At 38.5% G+C, this 21180-nt stretch overlaps 1 protein-coding gene and 1 non-coding gene across 2 annotated transcripts; one reads left to right on the forward strand and one right to left on the reverse strand.

The window, feature by feature from the left end:
* On the reverse strand, positions 1–105 carry LOC120264087. Its single transcript, XR_005537266.1, has one exon. It is a non-coding gene; the product is annotated as a small nucleolar RNA R71 (small nucleolar RNA).
* A 17131-nt stretch (positions 106–17236) lies between these two features.
* On the forward strand, positions 17237–19075 carry LOC120263818 (cytochrome P450 94A1-like). Its single transcript, XM_039271796.1, has one exon. The coding sequence runs from the start codon at positions 17379–17381 to the stop codon at positions 18942–18944; it is 1566 nt and encodes a 521-aa protein (XP_039127730.1). The 5' UTR covers positions 17237–17378; the 3' UTR covers positions 18945–19075.
* Positions 19076–21180: the final 2105 nt, after the last annotated feature.

Genomic DNA, 21180 nt, shown 5'->3' on the forward strand with positions numbered 1-21180 from the left:
AAGCTGTGTTAGGAGATTACTTCTTTTATACAGTTGGACTTAGAATTGTTGTTTGAGGCATGGGAGAGATTTAAGGAGTTGTTGAGGAAGTGCCCACACCAGAATCTCCTAGAGTGGATGAAAGTACAGATGTTCCATCAAGGCCTCAACAAGATCACCAAGTGATAACGGGTGTATAAACGAATTAGCATGTGCATACATGGAGAAACACGATGCAAGGGTATTTCGGTAATTTGGCGGGCGTGGGATTTTATGGTTTGACCGGGTCTATTTGATGGAAAATGGGTCAAGGAACAAAAGTCATGAGTTTGTGTTTCACAGACTCGTGAGTCATACCAAAATTTGGCCAATTTCCATCGTTTAAGCCTCGAAAACCCTATTTTTGTAGTTTTTGGTAATAATTGTTTTCATTATATCTTAGGCTAGAAATCTCTGATTTATGAGCTGTTTGTGCAAATAGTCTTTATTTTCTTAAGCCTTTTATTTCTTGCTGATATTTGAGAATTTACAATTTTTGGTATATTTTCAAATTATCTCCTTTTTTAGGGTTATTTTCATATTTTTAGTTTGCCTATTTATTGTAAGCCTAAGGGTAAGAGTGAAATAGTTTTGTGATCATTATTTTTTTTCATTGAGTAATAAGATTTTACTCTTCCCAATTCCTGGCTATCTTTGATCAATGGTGTTGGATATACCGTTGCATCAATTTAGTACCAGAGCCAAATCGATCATGCCACCGCGAGGACGAGGTGTGGTCACCCTACACAAAGGCTGGAGGAGATCTACGATCATGATGATGATGCTAGATTTGAGCAACGAGTTAGCCGTCTCTTAGACCATCGGATGGAGCGGATGATGGAAGAGTTGACTAAACGGTTTACCCAAATGATGGTTAACGTTAATCAAGGGTGTGTCTCTGAAAGTGGGAGCGACCGCACCATTGAGGAAGACAATGGCTACTTTGCTGACATTGCCCTGGCAGGGCGACGCGGAGGGCAAGATCGTGGGGGTGACATTCGACACCACCATGATGAAGATAGGCATTGGGAATTTGGTATACGGGTCGATATTCCAGAATTCCATTGTGAACTACAAGCGAAGGAGTTCCTTGACTGGTTGACCACTATCGAGGAGGTCTTGGAGTTCAAAGTGGTCCCGGATGATAGAAGAGTGGCGCTAGTTGCAATGTGGCTGCGTGGGCACGCAACCGCATGGTAGAAACAACCAAAGCTCAACCGTAGCAGGTTGGGGAAGGACAAGATCAACTCTTGGGAGAAGATGAAGAAACACTTGCGCTCCAATTTCTTACGCCACAATTACCAAGGCATGATTTTCAGTCGATTGTATAATTTATGCCAAGGAACTCACACCATGGAGGAGTACACCACGGAGTTCTATCAGTTGCTGGCTCGGAAAGAAGTTCAAGAATCAACAGATCAGTTGGTGGCAAGGTATATTGGCAGCTTGCGGACCCAAATCAAGGAGACCGTTAACCTGTTCTACTTGGTCTCCATCTCGGCGGCCCATCAGCAAGCTTTGATTATTGAGCGGTAACAACGGTGTTCAGACCCATTGAGTTCTGGGGGACACCTTGAGGAGGCCGTCTGATTCCCTCTACTACGGGTGGGCCGGCCCGAGGGGGAGTTACTACTGAGTGTTCCATGGGAACTAGCATGACCAAGGAACCAATAGCACCATTCAGTGTTTCAGTTATGGAGAAAAGGGGCATCGCCAAGCAGATTGCAAGAATGCAGGAAAGAGAGTTATGCTTACCAAGGAAGAAGTGGATACGGGGGACATTATTCCGCCTGTATTTGATGAAGATGTCCTTGATAAGGAGATTGTTGAGGGTGACGTTAGTATGGCCTTGGTCGTACGAAGATCCTCCTTAACACTTAAGGCTAATGAAGACGATTAGAGGCGATCTAACATCTTATAGTCCACCTGCACTATCCTTGGGAATGTATGCAAGTTTGTGATTGATGCAGGTAGTTGTGAGAATATTATCTCTGATGAAGCAGTACAGAAGGTTAATATCACCACTGAGCGAGACCTGATACCATACAAACTGGCTTGGCTCAAGCGGGGTGGCGAGCTTATGGTTAGCAAGCGCGCTTTGATTTCCTTCTCGAATGACCTGAAGTACAGAGATGAAGTGTGGTGTGACGTTGTACCTATGGATGCTTGTCATTTATTGTTGGGCAGGCCTTGGCACTAAGATTGGAAGGTAACACATAATGGTCGCGCCAACTCTTATAGCTTCGTCTATAGTGGCGTAAAGATAGTGTTGGTGCCCATCAAGCCCGTGGAAGCATCAACCGCCACCAACACCAACCTGCTGTCCTATGCGCCATTCAGGAGAGAGTTACAAAATTCGGGCACTGCTTTTGTCTTGCTCGGGAAGACAATCACTGAAGACTTGGAGACTCCAAAAATTCCGGAAATCGTTCTTCCTTTACTTGATGAGTTCCAAGAAGTCTTCCCTAAAGATTTACCATGGGTCTTCCACCACTGCGGAATATACAGCATCAGATAGAGCTCCAGCCTGGCTCTGTCTTGCCACACTAACCACACTACCGGATGAGTCCGAGATAGCATGATGAACTAAGGCATCAAGTAGAAGAACTGTTGGCGAAAGGACATATCCACGAGAGCATGAGCCCATGTGCGGTCCCTGCCTTATTGACACCAAAGAAAGACGATACTTGGCGCATGTGTGTGGACAGTCGGGCCATTAAGAAAATCACTATCAGGTATAGATTCCCAATTCCTCGATTGGATGATTTTCTTGACCAGATTAGCGGGGCTACGGTGTTCACGCGCCTAGACTTGAAAAGTGAGTATCACCAGATTCGCGTGCGACTTGGATGGTGATGCCTTTCGGGCTATCCAATGCCCCTAGCACATTCATGAGGGTCATGAACCAACTCTTGTGTCCATTCATTGGCAAATTTGTGGTCGTGTATTTCGATGACATCCTCATTTATAGCCCTAACGAGAAGACGCATCTTGTACATGTTCAGGATGTCCTCACCACTCTTAAATCCCAACAGTTCTATGTGGCAAAGAAAAAGTGTGTTTTCTTAAGACCTAAGGTATTGTTTTTAGGTTATGTTGTTTCAGGGGAAGGTATACAAGTGGACGAGGCCAAGATTAAGGCAATACAAGATTAGTCAACTCCAACAACTATCACCGAGGTTCGAACGAGTTGCAAAGCTTCCACGGCCTTGCATCATTCTATTGGTGGTTCATCGTTCACTTTAGCAGCATTATGGCACCATTGGCTGAGTTCATGAAGGACATCAAATTTACATGGACCGCTAAAGCTGAGGCTGCTTTCCGATTGATGAAGGAACGCTTGACCACCGCCCCTGTCTTAGCACTTCCTGATTTCACCCACCCATTTGAGCTGCACACAGACGTGTCTAAGGTGGGCATTGGGGGTATCCTGAGCCAGCAAGGGCGGCATGTTGCATTTTTCATTGAGAAGCTGTCGAGAGCACAATTGAACTACAACACCAACGACGTCGGATTCTATGTTGTAGCGTAGGCCATTAAGCGATGGAGGCATTATTTGGTTCATCGAGAGTTCATCATATACACAGATCACGCCGCCCTATAGCATATACATCAACAAGATAAGGTGTCATCCCTCCATGGATGATGGGTGAACTTTCTGGAAGAGTTTACCTTTGTCGTGAAGCACAAAGCAGGGGTCTCTAGCCATGTGGCGAACCCACTCAGTAGGTGAAGCAACCTTCTAGTCACACTGCAAGTCGCGATACCTAGTTTTGACTCTTTTCGTGATTTGTTTGTGACTGACCCATATTTCTCAGAGATCCTCCTAGATGTACAGGCTGCAAAACGGACAGATTTCCTACTCCAGGATGGTTTCTTGTTTCGGGAAAACCAACTCTGTGTTACAAATTGCAATTTAAGGGTGCAAATTATCAGCGAGTTGCACGGTGAAGGCTATATGGGGAGGAACATAATGCTCTAGTTGATTCAGTCTTCCTACTTCTGGCCTGCATGCGTAAGGATGTAGAAAAGTTTGTTCAATGATGCCGAATATGCCAGATCTCCAAAAGAGGCGCAACCAATGCTGGCCTCTATATGCCATTGCCAGTACCTTCTCAGCCATTGACGGACATTAGTATGGATTTTGTGCTAGGCCTGCCACGTACTCAATGTGGTAATGACTCTTTCTTTGTGGTGGTAGACCATTTTTCCAAGATGGTGCACTTCATTCCCCCCAAGAAAACGATGGATGGTGTAAATGTGGCCTAGCTATTCTTCCGTGGTGTCTACCGTCTCCACGATTTACCGTCCTCAATTGTGTCCGATCGAGATACGCGGTTTCTTAGCCACTTTTGGCGAAGTGTGTGGAAGATGGTAAACACCCGACTCAACCTTAGTAGTGCCAGCCTCAGACAGATGAACAAACTGAAGTCGTTAACCGCTCACTGGGTAACTTGCTTCTTTGCCTTGTGGGGGATCATCCTAAAGGGTGGGATGTGAGATTGAGTCAAGCAGAATTTGCTCACAACCATGCTACAAACAGAAGTACCGGGGTTCAGTCCATTTCAGGCGGTGTACTCGGAATTCCTTGTGTACCCCTCGACTTGATTCCCTTACAAACAGAACATTTACAAGACCGTTCTCGACAACTTGATCGCCTCCAAAACACGTTACAAGCAACATGCCGACCAGCGGCGCCGCCATGTTGAGTTTGAGGTTAGAGACTTTATGTGCGTTGTGTTGTCCAAGGAGCGTTTTCCAGCTAGGGAGTACAACAAGCTTAAAGCCAAGAAAATTGGGCCCGTAGAGATCATTGAGAAGATCAATCATAATGCATACCGACTTCAGCTCCCGAGCCACATCCTTACGGTTGATGTCTTCAATGTCAAGCACTTGATAACCTATTACGGTGACTCCTTCTCCGACGACAATTCGAGGGTGAATTCTCTCCATCCTGTGGAGAATGATAACGGGCGTATAGACAAATTAGCATGTGCGTACATGGAGAAGCACGATGCAAGGGTATTTTAGTAATTTGGCGGGCGATGGGATTTTTTGGTTTGACCTGGTCTATTTGATGGGAAACGGGTCAAGGAACAAAAGTCACAAACTCGTGAGTCATACCAAAATTTGGCCAAATTCCATCTTTTAGGCCTCGAAAACCCTAATTTTGTCGCTTTTGATAATAATTGATTTCGTTATATCTTACACTAGAACTCTCTAATTTGTGAGCCGTTTGTGGCAATAGTCTTTATTTTATTAAGCCTTTTATTTCTTAATGATATTTGAGAGTTTACCATTTTTGGTATATTTTCAAATAATCTCCTTTCTTAGGGTTATTTTCATATTTTTAGTTTGCCTATTTATTGTAAGCCTACGAGTAAGAGTAAAACAGTTTTGTGATCATTATTTTTTTTATTGAGTAATAAGATTTTACTCTTCCCAATTCCTGGCTCTTTCTGATCAACAGGTGTTGGATATACCGTTGCATCACCAAGTATAGCTTATTGACTCAACAGCATGAGGATCACTCGAAAGTAAGACTTCAGAGACATCCAAGCAATTGATTGAAGAGATAGCCATGAATAACTACCAATGAAATTACAATGGAAAGCCAGGTGGAAAGCCAGGGGGAAAGCCCACTTAGATGATAGATGTTAGCGAGGTTATAGAGTTAGCCGCCAAGGTGAAACCTTTGGGCAAAAAGTTTGATAACTTATTGGGTTCATTTCACTCATGGCCACAAATATTTGCACTTTATAATGTTGTGGCCACAAAAATTTTTTTTGTAACACAAAAGCAACTTAACTTTTCTCCGGTTACACATGAGACCATAATGGCTAGTTTTAAGGTAGTTTCCGGTGCCATATCAGCGCCACTTCAGTGCCACATCAGCACACTCGCCGAAATGTTAAGTGGCCTTCGTGTTACAAAAAAAAGTTTTGTGTCAACAGCGCTATAAAGTGCAAACATTTATGGCCATGAGTGAAATGACCCCCGACTTATCCTCCTAGAAACCAGCAACAGCGATGTCTTGCGATATGTGTGGGGAGGACATAGATCAACCAATTGTCCCATTGTAGAAGCTGCGCATGGACACACTGATTAGATTAACTTTGTTAGTAGTGCCCTTCAACAGCAAGGAAACCCCTACAGTAGCACATACAACCCAGAATGGAGGAATCACCCAAATAATTATTTGGGAAATCAAGGGTAGCAGTAGAAGCCCCCACCTAGATTTTATCCTTGACCAAAGTCTGATCATAAGCCCTCACTTGAGGTGGTACTTACTCAGTTCATACAAACCATGAACACCAAGTTTTAGTAGTCCAGTGCCAGATTCCAGTGCATAGAGTCTACGATGAGGAACCAATAGCCTTCTCTTCAAAACATGGAGAATCAAGTTGGCCAGATTTCCAAATTGTTATTTGAGATACCACAAGGCAATTTACTAAGTAATATTGAGGCAACCCCACTTTAGGATCTCAAGGCTATCACTCTTAGGAGTGGTAAAGAAGTGGGGATGGACAGAGAAAGGATGATGGAGAAAGAGAAAGAACAAGAAATTGAGGTTTCTAAGAGTCTAGAGAAAGAGGGAGAAGCCACTCCTATTGTTGAGAAGAATGCCACCACACCAGTGAAGGAGTATGTTTCGCGGCTTCCATACCCCTCTAGGTTGAAAAATGACTGCACAAATGAGCAGTTCAAAAGATTCTTGGATTTGTTGAAACAACTACACATCAATGTACCACTGATGGAGGCATTATCCCAAATGCCTAAGTACGTGAAGTTCCTCAAGGATTTATTGACAAACGAGAAAATTTGAGGAAGTCTCGACGGTTACATTGAGTGAAGGAAACTCATCACTCTTGCAAAATCGGTTACGGAGGAAGAAGAAAAATCCAGGAGTTTTACTATTCCTTGCAACATTGATGATTTGGTGAATGAGAAAGCCCTAGCGGATCTAGGAGCTAGTATTAATATCATGCCTTACACCATGTTTAGGAGACTTGGACTTAGCGATCTTAAGGCAACTAGGATGACCCTTTATTTAGCATACCTCTCCATTAGCATCCTAAGGGTATAATAGAGGATGTTTTGGTTAATATCGATAAATTCATCTTCCCGGTTGACTTTATGATTTTAGATGTTGATGATGATGTTAAGGTATCCCTCATTTTAAGTCAGCCTTTCCTAGCCACCTCCCAAGCCCTAATTGATGTGAGAAATAGTATAATGACTCTTAGGGTTGGGGATGAGGAAGTTGTTTTTTCTTTATCTGATTCTATGAAACATTCTCTCACTTCTGATGATACATGCTACTCATGGATATGACTGACTCTATTGTTGATGAATATGTGTAGGAAATGGTACACAATGAGCCTTTCGAGGAGTAATTGGATGACCCTCAAGATGAAGAGACACTTTCTTTGCCTACAACAAACTCAGCTGAGGAAATCATGGGCAAGAAGCATTAGATAGAAGTCACTTCCCCCAAGTAAGGCAACAGAAAACATTTACCCAAGGAGGTAACATCTGAGTTAGTAAAAATCATTAATAAGTTATCTACTTTCTCCGATTTCCCACTTAGGCATTATTTCGGAGACACACAGTTGGGTATGAGGAGTATTACTATTTGGAACATCCTTAGTAAGTGTATTTCAGGTATATTAAGCTCATGATGTAAAACAAGAGCTTCTTGGGAGGCAACCCAAGAATTTTTCGCATTTTCGCTTTAGTTTGTTTGTTATTTGTAGTAGTTGCTTTTGTTTGAGTTAGTAATAAAATTCTTCACGTGTCTTGTCTTTTTCATGGTTTGGATGGTTAGTTGTTGCCTTAGATACTCAATTTTGTGGTTACTTAGTCATACTTGTATATGAGCTTAACTGTAGAACAGGGGAAACTTTGATCAAATTTTTAGGACTGCTTATGGTCTACTCACGGCCATAAGCCACACTGTAATTCCTTGACAGAGAGCTTTATGAGTATCTTTACATTTGTAAGCCAACCCTCAAGGGCAATTCTAGAGATCCTTATGCGTGTATTTACGGGCAGTAAGTCCTAAAGAGCACAGTTCAGAGGAACCATATGGGTTTCTTACGCCTGTAAGGGAGCCGTAAGGGTCATCCAGAGCACTTTACGAGTAGACCTAACATCCTTACAGCCCGTAACCTCCGTGGGATATAACCTAGGTTTCTTATAGTCACATTACACTCGTAACTCAAACCGTAACAACAATTCAGAGAACTTTATGGACTATAGTGTAAATGTGCTTATAGCCATAACAAATGTTGTAAAGGAAATGTGCCCTTACAGGGCACTATTTATGGCCGTAAGCACCGCATAATTGTTCACATAGAGGAACTTATGGTCATAGAATACGCCCGTAAGCACCAAGGGTTTAAGCACCACCGATAACCTTCGATCTTCATTTCTATTTGTTCTTCGCCGAATCTTGGTCATCAGCGAGCCTTTCTCCACCCATTCAATTCCCTTTGTTCTCCTCTTTCATTATTGAGTGTTTTAAATGGGATGGACTTGGTTTTATTGCCTTATACCGACCGATTTTTTTTATTTCTTCTTCTTGCTCAAAGCTATAATCTTTTCTATGAATTCTTCAGTTTTTAGTCATTCAATTGCATGGTATCGATTGCTCAAATGTTTAGGAATGCTTGAATATCAAATTAATTATGAAATATGTAAATTTTTGAACTCTAATGTACAGGAGGGGCCCTTACGGTTTGAGCTCGAGGCTTACAGTCGTAAAGCTTGCCGTAAAAGTGAGTTTCTGTGAGGGTTATAGCCGTAAGTCTGCCCTTAGGCGGGCCGTAAGCACTCCTGGTGGAGGGAAATTCGTATTTTTGTGTTCTAAACATCATATTTTTCTTGTGCATAATAACTAGAGCAAAGAATACCACTTCGAGGCTATCAAAGAGGGGTTGTACTAAGGCATCTACCTCGGGATCGACCGCCGAGACAGAGACATCGATCCCTCAACCGACGATTACCTTATCCCCCTCCCTATTTTCTCACTCTCGCTTTCGAGAATGGTTTACCCACTTGAGGAAAAAGCGGTTTGGACAGTCCCGTACGGTGGATTGGCCCATCCTTGGGAAGCTGGCGCTCAAGAAGGAGGTGAGGGGATGCTCCAAACCTGTAATTGGAGCCAAGTCTTTTTCACATGAGGAGCAAGTTTATCGGAACACCACCCTCGAGGTCTAGTCCACATTTGAGGTGGATCAAGGGTTGGTTGGATTTGATAGAGCATGCTCCATCTGATTCTAGCTGTTCGAGGAGTAATAGACATTGAATTCATGGAATTCTCTCTATTGTCTGGGCTTTATAACACGGACTTCACCATTATGAGCAACTCTTCATCGACTTTCCACTTGGTGCCACTCCACAAGGAGTATTGCTCCACCTCAGCTAAGGATGGAGCTACAAGCCTGGCCTTACGAAGGCCTCATCCTTATCACACTCAGTTATGAGGTATGTACATGATGTCATCGCCCAGTTCTTTGAAGGTTGCGCTAGTAGTACTGAAGTGGTAGGACAGCAAGAGCTTATTTTTCTCTATTGCCTGACTAAGCACTGTCCTATCTACCTAGGGTATATGCTAGCTGACTTTATTACACACCAGGCCAACATGTATGCCTAGGTGTGATCTTTGCCACCCCCTACATCAATAAACTTGTCAGAGTGATGGGGCTGGCAAATCAGTTCTAGGGCCAGGAGGTCATGGGCAGCATTGTTCCCTTAGGGATGAACACTCTACTACTTATGGGGATGGTAGTGTGCAGTGGCTCTATGTGGATCCTGCCCCTAGCACGACCAAGCAAATACCAGACATGGGTGAGGATGAGCATCTCTAGGCTGATCTTAGCCGTGCCTTGGACATTCTTGCCCGATTGGTCCCTCTCCCAGCTCAAGCACCTCCTGCACGACACATCCCCCGATACCTCATCCACCATCGGACTCCGCTCCTTCTGACATTGTCGAGAATTAGTTCTAATTTCATTTTATTTTGTATTTTCTTTTCAGTCTTTGTATTCATCATTTATTACAAGGGTTGACCCTGCCTAGTTTGTACTTATTTTGAGATTTTTAGTGGATTGTATTTTTTATCTCATTATTTTGATTTTTTTTAGCATTAATGCCTTCCAGTGTATACGCATGACTCAATTATAAAGTGGATACTCACTTGGTCTTTTCTTGACCTTGAGTAACCCCCACTGCTTGGGCACATCAACGGACACACTAATCCGATTTCATGCATTAGTGGACTCTCAAATATGAACCAAGGAAGTAATCATTTTCTACTACCCTCCTATTCTTATTTGCATTGTCTTACATTTTTATCATTAACACACATTGAGGACAATGTATGATTTAAGTGTGGGGGAGGGGTTTAAGATTCATTGTTAACTCTTTTACTTGCTAAGTTTTGACTTATGATGATGCAGTTGAAATGTAGTGGGAGTTTCTTAGTATTAGGGTGGACACATGCAAGTTTGTTCTTTTTAAGTTCTATTTTTTTTTGTTTGTACTCTATTTTTGGCCATATTTGAGGCTATTTCCAGCGAATTTGTTATTGTAGTGCTGACATGACGCTGACTCGATGCTAACATGGCGATGACTTGGCGTCTCCACATAAGCAAACTCACTGAAAACAACCTCGAAACAGGTTATTATGAGCTCATGTGCAATCAGAGAGAAGTTAAGTAGGATTTGTGTTATAAAAAAAGTTTTGTGCCCACAACGTTATTAAATACAAACATTTGTGGCCATGAGTATAATGAACCCTCTTTTGCTCTCTTTTAGGTTGTTTGTTGTTGTTGTTGTTGTTGTTGTTTTTTTTATATAAATTAAGGATTTATTCATTTTTATAAAAAAAAAATTTAAAAAAAAATTAAATACTGCTTCTAGAAAATACCTCTCCTCATGTTAATTTCTTTGAGAAATGTTTTTAATTTTTAGATGATTTTTTTTGTGGAAAACAAATCTAAATAATACTTTTTGAAGAAATAATGCTTAATTTACTTTAGAAAAAATTCTGAACAAAAATAAATAAGTTAACCGAAATGGCACCTTTGTGGCCTTAGGTTAGATCATATATATACATAAGATATTGAAATGTTCAACTTTAGGAAAAATTGCTTATAAGTCCCTAGAAAGTTTCAAACTTCCACTACAGTCCCTCAGACTTTTTCATTTTCCATTAGGTCCCTTCTTTTTTAAGCAAACTTCTTTTTAGTCCCTGCCGTTTAGTCCGTTACGTTAGTGGCATGTGAAAAGTTTGAAATGCACATTACTTTTGAGTGGAAAAGTTAGTGGGGTTTCCCCACCAAGTTATGTCACATTAAATATTGTCAGAGACCTTTTCTTCTCTCTGTCATAGACTTTTCTTTTTCTCCTCCTTCTTCTTCTCATATTTCTTCAACATCTTCTTTTTCTTCTTCTTGTTTTGGATGGTGGAGGAAACTGTGAACAAGTAAGTTTGTTCTTTTTTTCCTCTTGTTTCTCTACTTCTTCTTCTTATTTTTCACCACTTTTTTCGCTGTGGGTGGAATCCTCCATCGTAGGTTTCATCATGTAGGTTTTTAAAATTTCATGTTGGTTTCATCATTAATGAAAACTTTCTGTACCATGGGGCGATATAAAGGAGAAGAATGTATGTTTCAATTCACCATCTTGAGCTCATAGGAGACAGTCATGGGTGAGATATGTGAGCGTTGGACACTTGACGTTTCTCAAGTATAAGTGAAGTTCGTGATGCCTTATGCATACAAAATGCTTTGTCCAACTGAGTCAAATGTGGACTTTCAACATATATGTCATATATACCATACTTTTAACAAATTTGTCATAGGCATTACCATCGAGGAAGTGAGTGAGTCCCCGGAAGGAAACTCAGTCTCTTTGACCCCATCTTAATACAACAATGACTACTAGTGTTGGTTTCTTTTCATTTACGTGTTCATGTGTATTTCTAACCTTTCTAGTGTATTATTACCATTTCCTCTGTATTATTAGTTTTTTCTATATATTGTTTAATGGTTCCTATGTATTTTGTGTTATGCATTGCCCCAAAGGGAGTCCTTCTTAGATAACATGAATATTAATGTCGAAACTTTTCTCTTCCAACATCCTCATGTTGAGGAGTTTAGTATTGCTAGGTGTCCAATGAGGAAGAGAATCGAGTCACATGGTTTCAATATTTGCGATTTACATTGTAGTTGGTGCTATCTATCTAGACATAATTTTTGATCATGTAATGCAGCCATAACGGATTGAGCAGACTATGCATAATGCGAGTGGGGTTTATTTCTACTTTTTTTCTTTCAATGAAAGTTTTTTGTGTAATACTATCCCGAACTGTGAATGTTTTGTTGTTGTTGTGATTACCTACATTTCATGTTCATTATATATGTTTACTGTGTAATATCTATGTTTCATTTGTATTATTTATGTTTCATGTATATTATATAATTTTCATGTGTAGTATCTATGTTTCATGTGTATTACTTATGTTTTATGTGTATTATTTATGTTTCATGTGTATTGTTCACATTTCTTGTGTATTATTTTCCTTTTATTGTTTAGCATTTCATGTTAATGTGCATTATATGACTTTCTTGTGTAACATTCGGATTTATATTCAAATGTTGTTAGTTATAAACAGAAAAAAAATAAAAGTATTTATACTATTGTTTCAACCATACATTAGGTGTCAGACGTAAGTGCGGCATTTAAGTCCACCATTTTGTCATCCGTCAAAGACCCCGCCTAGACGACAATCTTATCTTCCTTTGCAGCATCGGTCTCCTAACCGTCAGTACCTTCTCACCCAGCAGAGCTCTCTTATCATGGAGCTATCTATATGGGTGCAGGGACCTCCTTTGCTTTAGCTTTCTCATCTCTAGCAAAGTCCTTCTCATCTGTAGCAGGAATAATTTTTCTCCATATACCGTCAATGAGTATCCGTGCGACGTACCGGAGTCATAGGAATGGGACGTCAATCGAGGTATGTCCAATGCTTCCTCAGTTAAAAGTTACTCTATACAGCGCACACAAAATGCCAGACAATCAACGCTTCTGGAATCTTGCTGGGGACAATCCTGTACATGACATTCTCCATCATGTGTAATGACTGCTCCACAGTGAATTGCAGTTTGTGCATAGCAAGCGCCAAGGGTCGTCTGACAACAACAAGCTTCTTAAAAGCCAGTAGATTCGTCAAAAATTCTCTTCATCACTAACTGGCACAAGTTCAAAGAACTGCAAAGCAAACACACATCAAATATAATGCCATTAGCATATCATACACAACTAATCTATAATATACACATAAAAATGAAACGTCACACATTAATTACATTTTATAAACAAGAAGAAAGGATTCTACACAAGACACTAGGAATATACACAGGAAGTAAGGATTCCACACAGGAAGCTAAGATTATACACAATAAGCAAGGATTCTACACATGAAGCTTATATATTACACAAATATTTGGTATTATACACATAAAACTATTACAATACACATGAAATGACTCATTACACAAATTTAGCAAACATTTCGCATAGAAAGATGGCACATTTACATGTTTTCCTTTGAGTGATTTCAATAGCGGACACATAGACGCAGCCTTTATGAAACTGGTCTCCCCGTAACACATTATATGAGGTGACTGTCAAAATCGATTTTTTTCACATTGCCCGTCACCTGATAAAACTTGATGATCAGGGCAATGGTGCAACCTTTCATGTAGCCTATCATGGTGTACTTCCCTTTACACCGAAGTTACACACGAGCGATCGTTGTATACCCGTACTCATCCCTCAAAATGACTGAACTATATCACATCATTACATAGGTGTCAATAAAAATACACATAAAAAACATATTCTAGTTATGAAAACGTTGTTATACACATGAAAGTTATTTGTTATACAAGAAACGTTAAATATACTCATGAAAACCTAATGTTTAAATAGGAAACGTTAAACCTACATATGAAAGGATAATAATACACAGATGTTTCATAAACTCTGATTAATATAAAAATTCCATAGCATACAGAGAGAAAAATTACTTATCAACACAGGTGTTGAGGTAGATCCCAATGGCTGCTTGTTCGATTTAGGTTCAGCCTACAGAAACCTGCATAGTTCTTCTTCTTTTAGGAGGAAACATGTTTTGGGCCCTCGTATGGTGATAGTGCAAGCACCTCGCCTTCTGGTTTATCGTTTCTCAAACTGCTAAGAGACTCAAGTAGAAAACAATTGTAGATATATATAATTAATTTTTGAAACTCAATGTTAGAGGGTATGTTTGGGAAATTTTGAAACTTTCAGAACCTATAATTAATTTTTCCTATAAAAAATATTGTTGCAACGACAGAAAAACAATTTTAGATGTACATAATTATCTAAAATTTGGCATTATTTTTGGGCTATATTGACATCTATTTTAGTTGATATTATTATATTCTAAAGTAAGAAGTGTGAGTGTTTTTTCCCCTAAATGATTATTTTTAATTTTTAATAAAAAAAATCATATTTTTATTAATTTTATATCATGTTGGTAAACCAAATTTATAAACAATTTCAAAATATGAAAGGGAAATAAGAGAAATATCAATTTAGTCGATAATTAAAAACTTTTTATTTGGGATTTTCTAATTTGAGTAGGTATAACTCAAATTTGAAAAATAAGTAACAGTTAAAGTGATAAAAAGGAAATTTTATTCTTAAATAAGTTTCAATTAAAAAAATAATAAGATTTTAATTTTGATTTCAAACTCTAATCTAATTTTAATTAAAAAATTATAATTAATAGCTATTTTCATCATTTTTCAATATGAGAAAATGTTGTTGTAGAGAAGAGAGTTAATAAAGTAATAATTAAGGGTGTTTTTTGAAAATGGTATTTTATTGTTCATGAGGGCAAAAATGTTATTTCATGCACCTGGGTTTGTGTTTCTCCACTTAGAGGTAATCAAGTAATTTTCAATACCATTTGGGCCTGTTTGGTGGACATGATAGGATATGAGACGGATATGATATGAGGACTGGATAGAGTAGTAAAGGATATGGGCATGATAAGCTCATATCCTATTTTATGTTTGGTGCACACCAGATAAGCCATTGGACATCATTTATTATCCTATTTTACGTTTGAAGTGGACCAGATAATGACAAGATATGATATGAATGATATGTAAATAGACAAAATTACCCTTTATAATATAATTATATATTATTTTTCAAAATAGACTTTTTTTAAAAAAATTTCCTTAATGATTTACTTATCGGTATCTTTACGAGTTTCTATTAAATTATTAAAAAAACCTATAATGCCCACAAATATATAGATCATAATATCACCAACTTGTAAAAATTATACTTCATACCTATTTGCTAGAAAAAAATAACAAAAAATCCATAAATATAGCAAGTTAAATACATCACATCAAAATCAATTAAAAAAAAAATCATCCGATTAGAAAAACTAAGACATGATAACAAACGATATTTAGATAAAAACTAACCTATTCAAGCACAAGATCGACGGAGAAACTCGGATGCGAAAAAACCCTACTTAGTGAAATTAGCGTCATGTTTAGTTGTTGATAAGCTTTTTGTTCCAAGCATCAAAAGATGGAAAGAAGGCATATAATCAAACCCTAGATGAGTTTAATAAACCATAAATAGGGTAAAAAAGTAAGTTTAAAATTTTATCATATCTTACATGTTTCTATCCTGACTCCCCCAACAGGATTTAATATCATGTCCCCGGTAGGATAAATTGGGTCAATAGGATAATATTATCATGTCCTATTGGCACACCAAACAAAAGAAAATAATAGGATATGATAGTCTATCATATCCTATGGCCTTTATCATGTCTACCAAACGGGCCCTTTAACTCCATGTTTAACACCGTTTTGAGGAAATATGGATTAAAAAAAATAGCCCAATAAAAGAAGGACCTTAAAGAAAATTGCAAACTTGGAGGGATTTTATCAAGAAAGTGCAAACTTTACAAGAATTTTTGAATATTTTCTTCTCACCTTTATTAATGTTGTAAATCTTCTGTATTATAGAAAATATAGTACTCATTCCAATATAGACGATACTAAAAAGATTACGTCAATCTATTTTTTAAATTCCAAATTTTAACTTAATCTCATTTAGAATATAAAATCAAAGATAATAGAAAAATCTTTTAAATTAAAAACACTCTTAAAATTTACGTTTTTTAAATACCCACAAGTACGTGAACATAAAAATTATTTCGAATGTAAATTTTTAAAACCAGTTTTTCTTTCATTGAATTTTGATCATTCATCAAAAATGCCTTTTTTAGGGATGGCAACGGGTCGTGTCAGGTCGGGTGCGGATTTTCGCCATACCCGCACCTGAACCCGCTACCCCGCCCCTATACCCGAATCCGAATCCGAATCCGATAGGTTTTCAAAACCCCAACCCACACCCGCCTCAACAGGTAATCGGGATATCATGTGAGTATACCCAGTCCCGCCTTGACCCTATTTAAAAATATTTAAAATAAAATTAAAATAACAAATAAAAATTAAATGTATCAATAAAAAATCATAGCTTTTTTTGTTTTTGTTTGAATGAACACCATAGAATAGAGTAGGAATTGAAAATATATATTCAAAGCAACGCAAAATAAACAAATTCAACACCATAGAGTAGAAATTTAAAAAACCCTAAAAAAAATTGAATATATATTATTTGATATATTTGTTAATTGAATTTCGGGTCAGGGTCAGATTCGGGTTCGGGTTTCGGGTTTGGGTTCGATCGGGTATCAGGATTCCCATATCCGCACCCACACCCGCTTTACATTAGTCGGGTATTACTAACCCGACCCGAAACCTGGTCAAACCAAGTTTTGCCAGTTAAATTCGGGTCGGATCGGGTTGGGTTGGATCGGGTTTGGGGATTATTACCTCCCGTAGTCTTTTCAAGCAAAATTTCAAAAATACTTTTTATAATATTTTTCTTTATAATAAGCAGGCAAGAGTGGATGCAATTTATTTTTAAAAAAATGAATAAACCAGACTCAATTAAGAAACAGAGTAAATGCATTTTATGGCAAAGTAATTCATATATTTTAATTTATTTATTCATTTCTAAAGATTCAAAACAAGAACAAACACTCAAATAAAGAACTTCTTTTATTACAAAGAGCCAGATTTTCCAAGCAACTTCTCTCCAACATAAATGAGACAAGATATACTAAAACTTTCCACACCACGGACTCCAAGCAATACAAAGACTTCCTTATCAATTATTAAAATCTAAGCCACATAATATACTTCCATATGGTCATTATTGCATCAAACCAAAGGAAAACCAAACCATTAGCAATGGACCTTACCTTCTCCTTCATCTTCATCCTTCTTCTCCCTCTCTTCACCTTCCTCTTATTCCACCACCTCTCAATAAAAAAACCAACCTCCGAAGGACTAAAACCACACCCACTAATTGGCCATCTACCTCACTTTATCAAGCACCGCCATAGATTCCTTGACTGGATCACAGATGTTCTCACCTCAAACCCAAGCCACACCATGAGCCTCCAAATCCCTTTCCAAGACTATGGCATCCTCACTGCCAACCCCTTAAACGTTGAACACATCCTCAAGACTAACTTTGGCAACTACCCCAAAGGTCAACGTTCAACCACTTTCCTTCAAGACTTCCTTGGCCAAGGGATCTTCAACTCTGATGGTGAGCAATGGAGGCATCAGAGGAAATTAGCAAGCTATGAGTTCAACAAGAGATCTCTAAGAAACTTTGTTATGGATACAGTTCAGTTGGAGATTGAAAACAGGTTGTTACCTTTGTTGAGGAGAGCAGAGGAAAGAGATGAAGTTTTAGATTTCCAAGACATCTTGGAATCCTTTGGTTTTGATAATATTTGCAAGGTGGCTTTCAATGAAGATCCTGCTTGTCTCAGTATTGATGAGGAGGAGGAGAAGAAGAAGAGTATGTCTAAGGGGTTCAAGAAAGCATTTGGAGATGCTCAAAGCTTATCAATGGTGCGTTTCATGGATGTGTTCCCATTCACTTGGAGAATCAAGAAGATGTTGGACATTGGCTCAGAGAAAAAGCTCAGGAAGAGTGTGTCCATTGTGCGTGAGTTTGCCATGAAGATCATACGTGATAGAAGAAGGGATAACAGAGACCATGATGGTGATGATCTCTTGTCTCGCTTTTCGTCGGAGAAGGAGAAGAGTGAGGAGTTTCTCAGAGATATAGTGATAAGTTTTGTGTTGGCTGGGAGGGAGACCACATCTTCTGCACTGAGTTGGTTCTTCTGGTTGGTGTCGACAAGGACGGATGTGGAAGAGAAGATAGTGAAGGAAGTAGATGAGATTAGAGCTAGGCATGGAAATTTCAGAGAGGGTTTTGACTATGACAAGCTGAGAGAGATGCAGTATCTTCATGCGGCGGTGACGGAGTCAATGAGGCTGTATCCTCCGGTGGCGATCGACACATTGGCATGCAAAGAGGATGACACATTGCCTGACGGGAACTTTGTAGGCAAGGGATGGTTTGTGTCATACAGTGCATATGCTATGGGGAGATTGGAGGAGATATGGGGGGAGGATTGGGGGGTTTTCCGGCCAGAGAGGTGGTTGGAGGATGGAGTTTTTAAACCGGAGAATCCGTTCAAGTTTCCAGTGTTTCATGCAGGGCCAAGGATGTGTTTAGGGAAGGAGATGGCTTATATACAGATGAAGTCTGTGGCTGCAAGTGTGTTTGAGGAGTTCAAGGTTGAGGTTTTGCTGGAGAAGGGAAGAAGTCCAGAACATGTGCTTTCAATGACTCTCAGAATGAGAGATGGTTTGCCTGTTCAAGTGAAAAGGAGGGAAAGAAGTTAACATCTTTGTTAATAGAGTGTAATAAAAGTTACTGTGCCACGAAATATTGGTAACAGTTCTTTTGCGAATACTGTGCCATGCACCTTTTAATTATTAATAATGGGTTTTTAAGTAAAGAATTCGTTATTTTAGATCATGTATAATGCTAGCATAAGTGCGTGCTGAAATATTATTTATGCGTATCTCATAAATTTTTTTTTATCATATATATATATATATGTATACATATTAGAGTTGTGTAGAAGGTTCATATTTGCATTATGAATTTATTATGGACAAAACTTTCTCTATGGCTATCATCTTTGGCAAGATAGGTGAGGGCCCAAAGCTTTCATTTGCACATCTTGGGAAGTAAGAGAGAAGATAAGGGAGGTGTTGTGGACCATGTTTCTTCTATGCATGTAAGTCTTCATATAGACACTACAAGAAACAGAGCATTTAGTGGCGGTTTTTATGTGATTTCACGGCAGTTTTAATCGCCACTAAATGCAACCGGTGGCAGTTACAAAATCGCCTCGAGTGCCAGCATCGGTGCAGCAATTCACGGCGGTTTTAATCAACGGCCAGCATAACTGCCACTAAATGCATATGGTAATTCCCGACGGTTTAAAACAGCCACAAATCACAAGGTATATGAACACTAAGATTCGCGGCAGTTTAGAAAACGGCCTTCAATTGTAGCCAGTTAAGGCAGTTTGCAACTGCCACAATTGCATATATTGTCAGGCTTCCTTTACCTCATGGTGGCGGTTCACTCTTGAACCGCCGTGTGTCAATTTTTTTAAAATAATTAATTTTGATTTTTAATTGTTTTATTTTATAATTATATATATAAATATATTTCTCTGCAGTCACATAATAAAAATTTACAAATATATATATACACTGATCGATCACCATTCAATTAAAATTTCAAAATAATAATAATTTATTGATAACTCATGAATAATTACAAGTCAAATTTACAAATTTGTTTTGATCTTAAAAAACAAAAAAACTGCTAAGAAGCAAAAATAGGCCTATTCTTCTAAATTCAATGAGTCATGAAAAACCTCCTAGCCTAAGCAACTATGAACAACCTTCATATACAATTAGGTTTCTTGGAACTCATCAGGGTTGAACTCAATGTCATCTTGGAATCCTTTTGGAAGCTACCTTGTTTTACTAGAATAGTTTCAATATCTGAAATGAAACCCAGGGATGAACTCAATGTCTTCAATATTTACTAGAATATATAGTCATATATAAACAAATCAACTACCTTGTTTTGCTTTGTTTATATAGAGTTTCTGATTGTTTACAATGACTTCATAAGCCTCCCCTTCATTCTGCAGTCCAAAGAATTGATTGAAAAAATTGTAATATGAACAAGATTATTGAATACTGATGATATATGCATTAAGAGATAGTGTATTTTTATGAATTATACCGGTCCGAAATATATGACATACTTGAAGTCATCGGCCAGTGTTGTTGAGCTCCTCTAGAATATACTTCCTCTATTTGGGATGTTTACAGAGTTCGACATAGTTGCCAATCAGATCATTGGCAGCTGCCCAATTCACAAGTGCTTTCTTTTCAGGGACAACAACGCCAAAACTGTTGCCGTATACCCAAATCTACAAGTAATAAATGACATGATCCTAAACAGTGGACATATAAATCACATTTATATTTATCATTTGATGCAGAGTTAACATTACTAATGTAATGAGTGAGCATTGGGCATATGCACTTTCAATGTTCTTCACAGCAACATATTCTCCTTGGGACAATTTGAAAATATTCTTTTTTCTGTCATTAATCTTCATTGCGCCATCAGGCTACAATTCGTCACCTACATGAACCAAATTTTCTCATGTAACAAGTTCTCAATTCAATACAAAAGAGATCATGCATATAATTATCACCAACCAGACATTATAACCTATGCCAAAAAAAAATAAATAGAAATTTAGCTCTAGAAGGAAATTCAGCACCAAAAAGATGCAGACTTTCAAGCCATTTCTCAATTCAATATAAAAGAGATCAGCCAACAATTATCATCAACCAGACATTATAACGTATGCAGAAAAAAAAAATGAAATTTAGCTCTAGCGGAAAATTCAGCACCAAAAATATGCAGAATTCAAGCCATTATTTAATTTAATTGCAAAGAAGAGAAAAAGCTACCCAGTGTTTGACATGTTTAGAATGTCCAAAAGATAACTTGGCTGTGTGAAACCACCCATCAACA

The sequence above is a fragment of the Dioscorea cayenensis genome, chromosome 6, assembly GCF_009730915.1.
Source record: "Dioscorea cayenensis subsp. rotundata cultivar TDr96_F1 chromosome 6, TDr96_F1_v2_PseudoChromosome.rev07_lg8_w22 25.fasta, whole genome shotgun sequence".
Classification (NCBI taxonomy): Eukaryota; Viridiplantae; Streptophyta; class Magnoliopsida; order Dioscoreales; family Dioscoreaceae; genus Dioscorea; species Dioscorea cayenensis.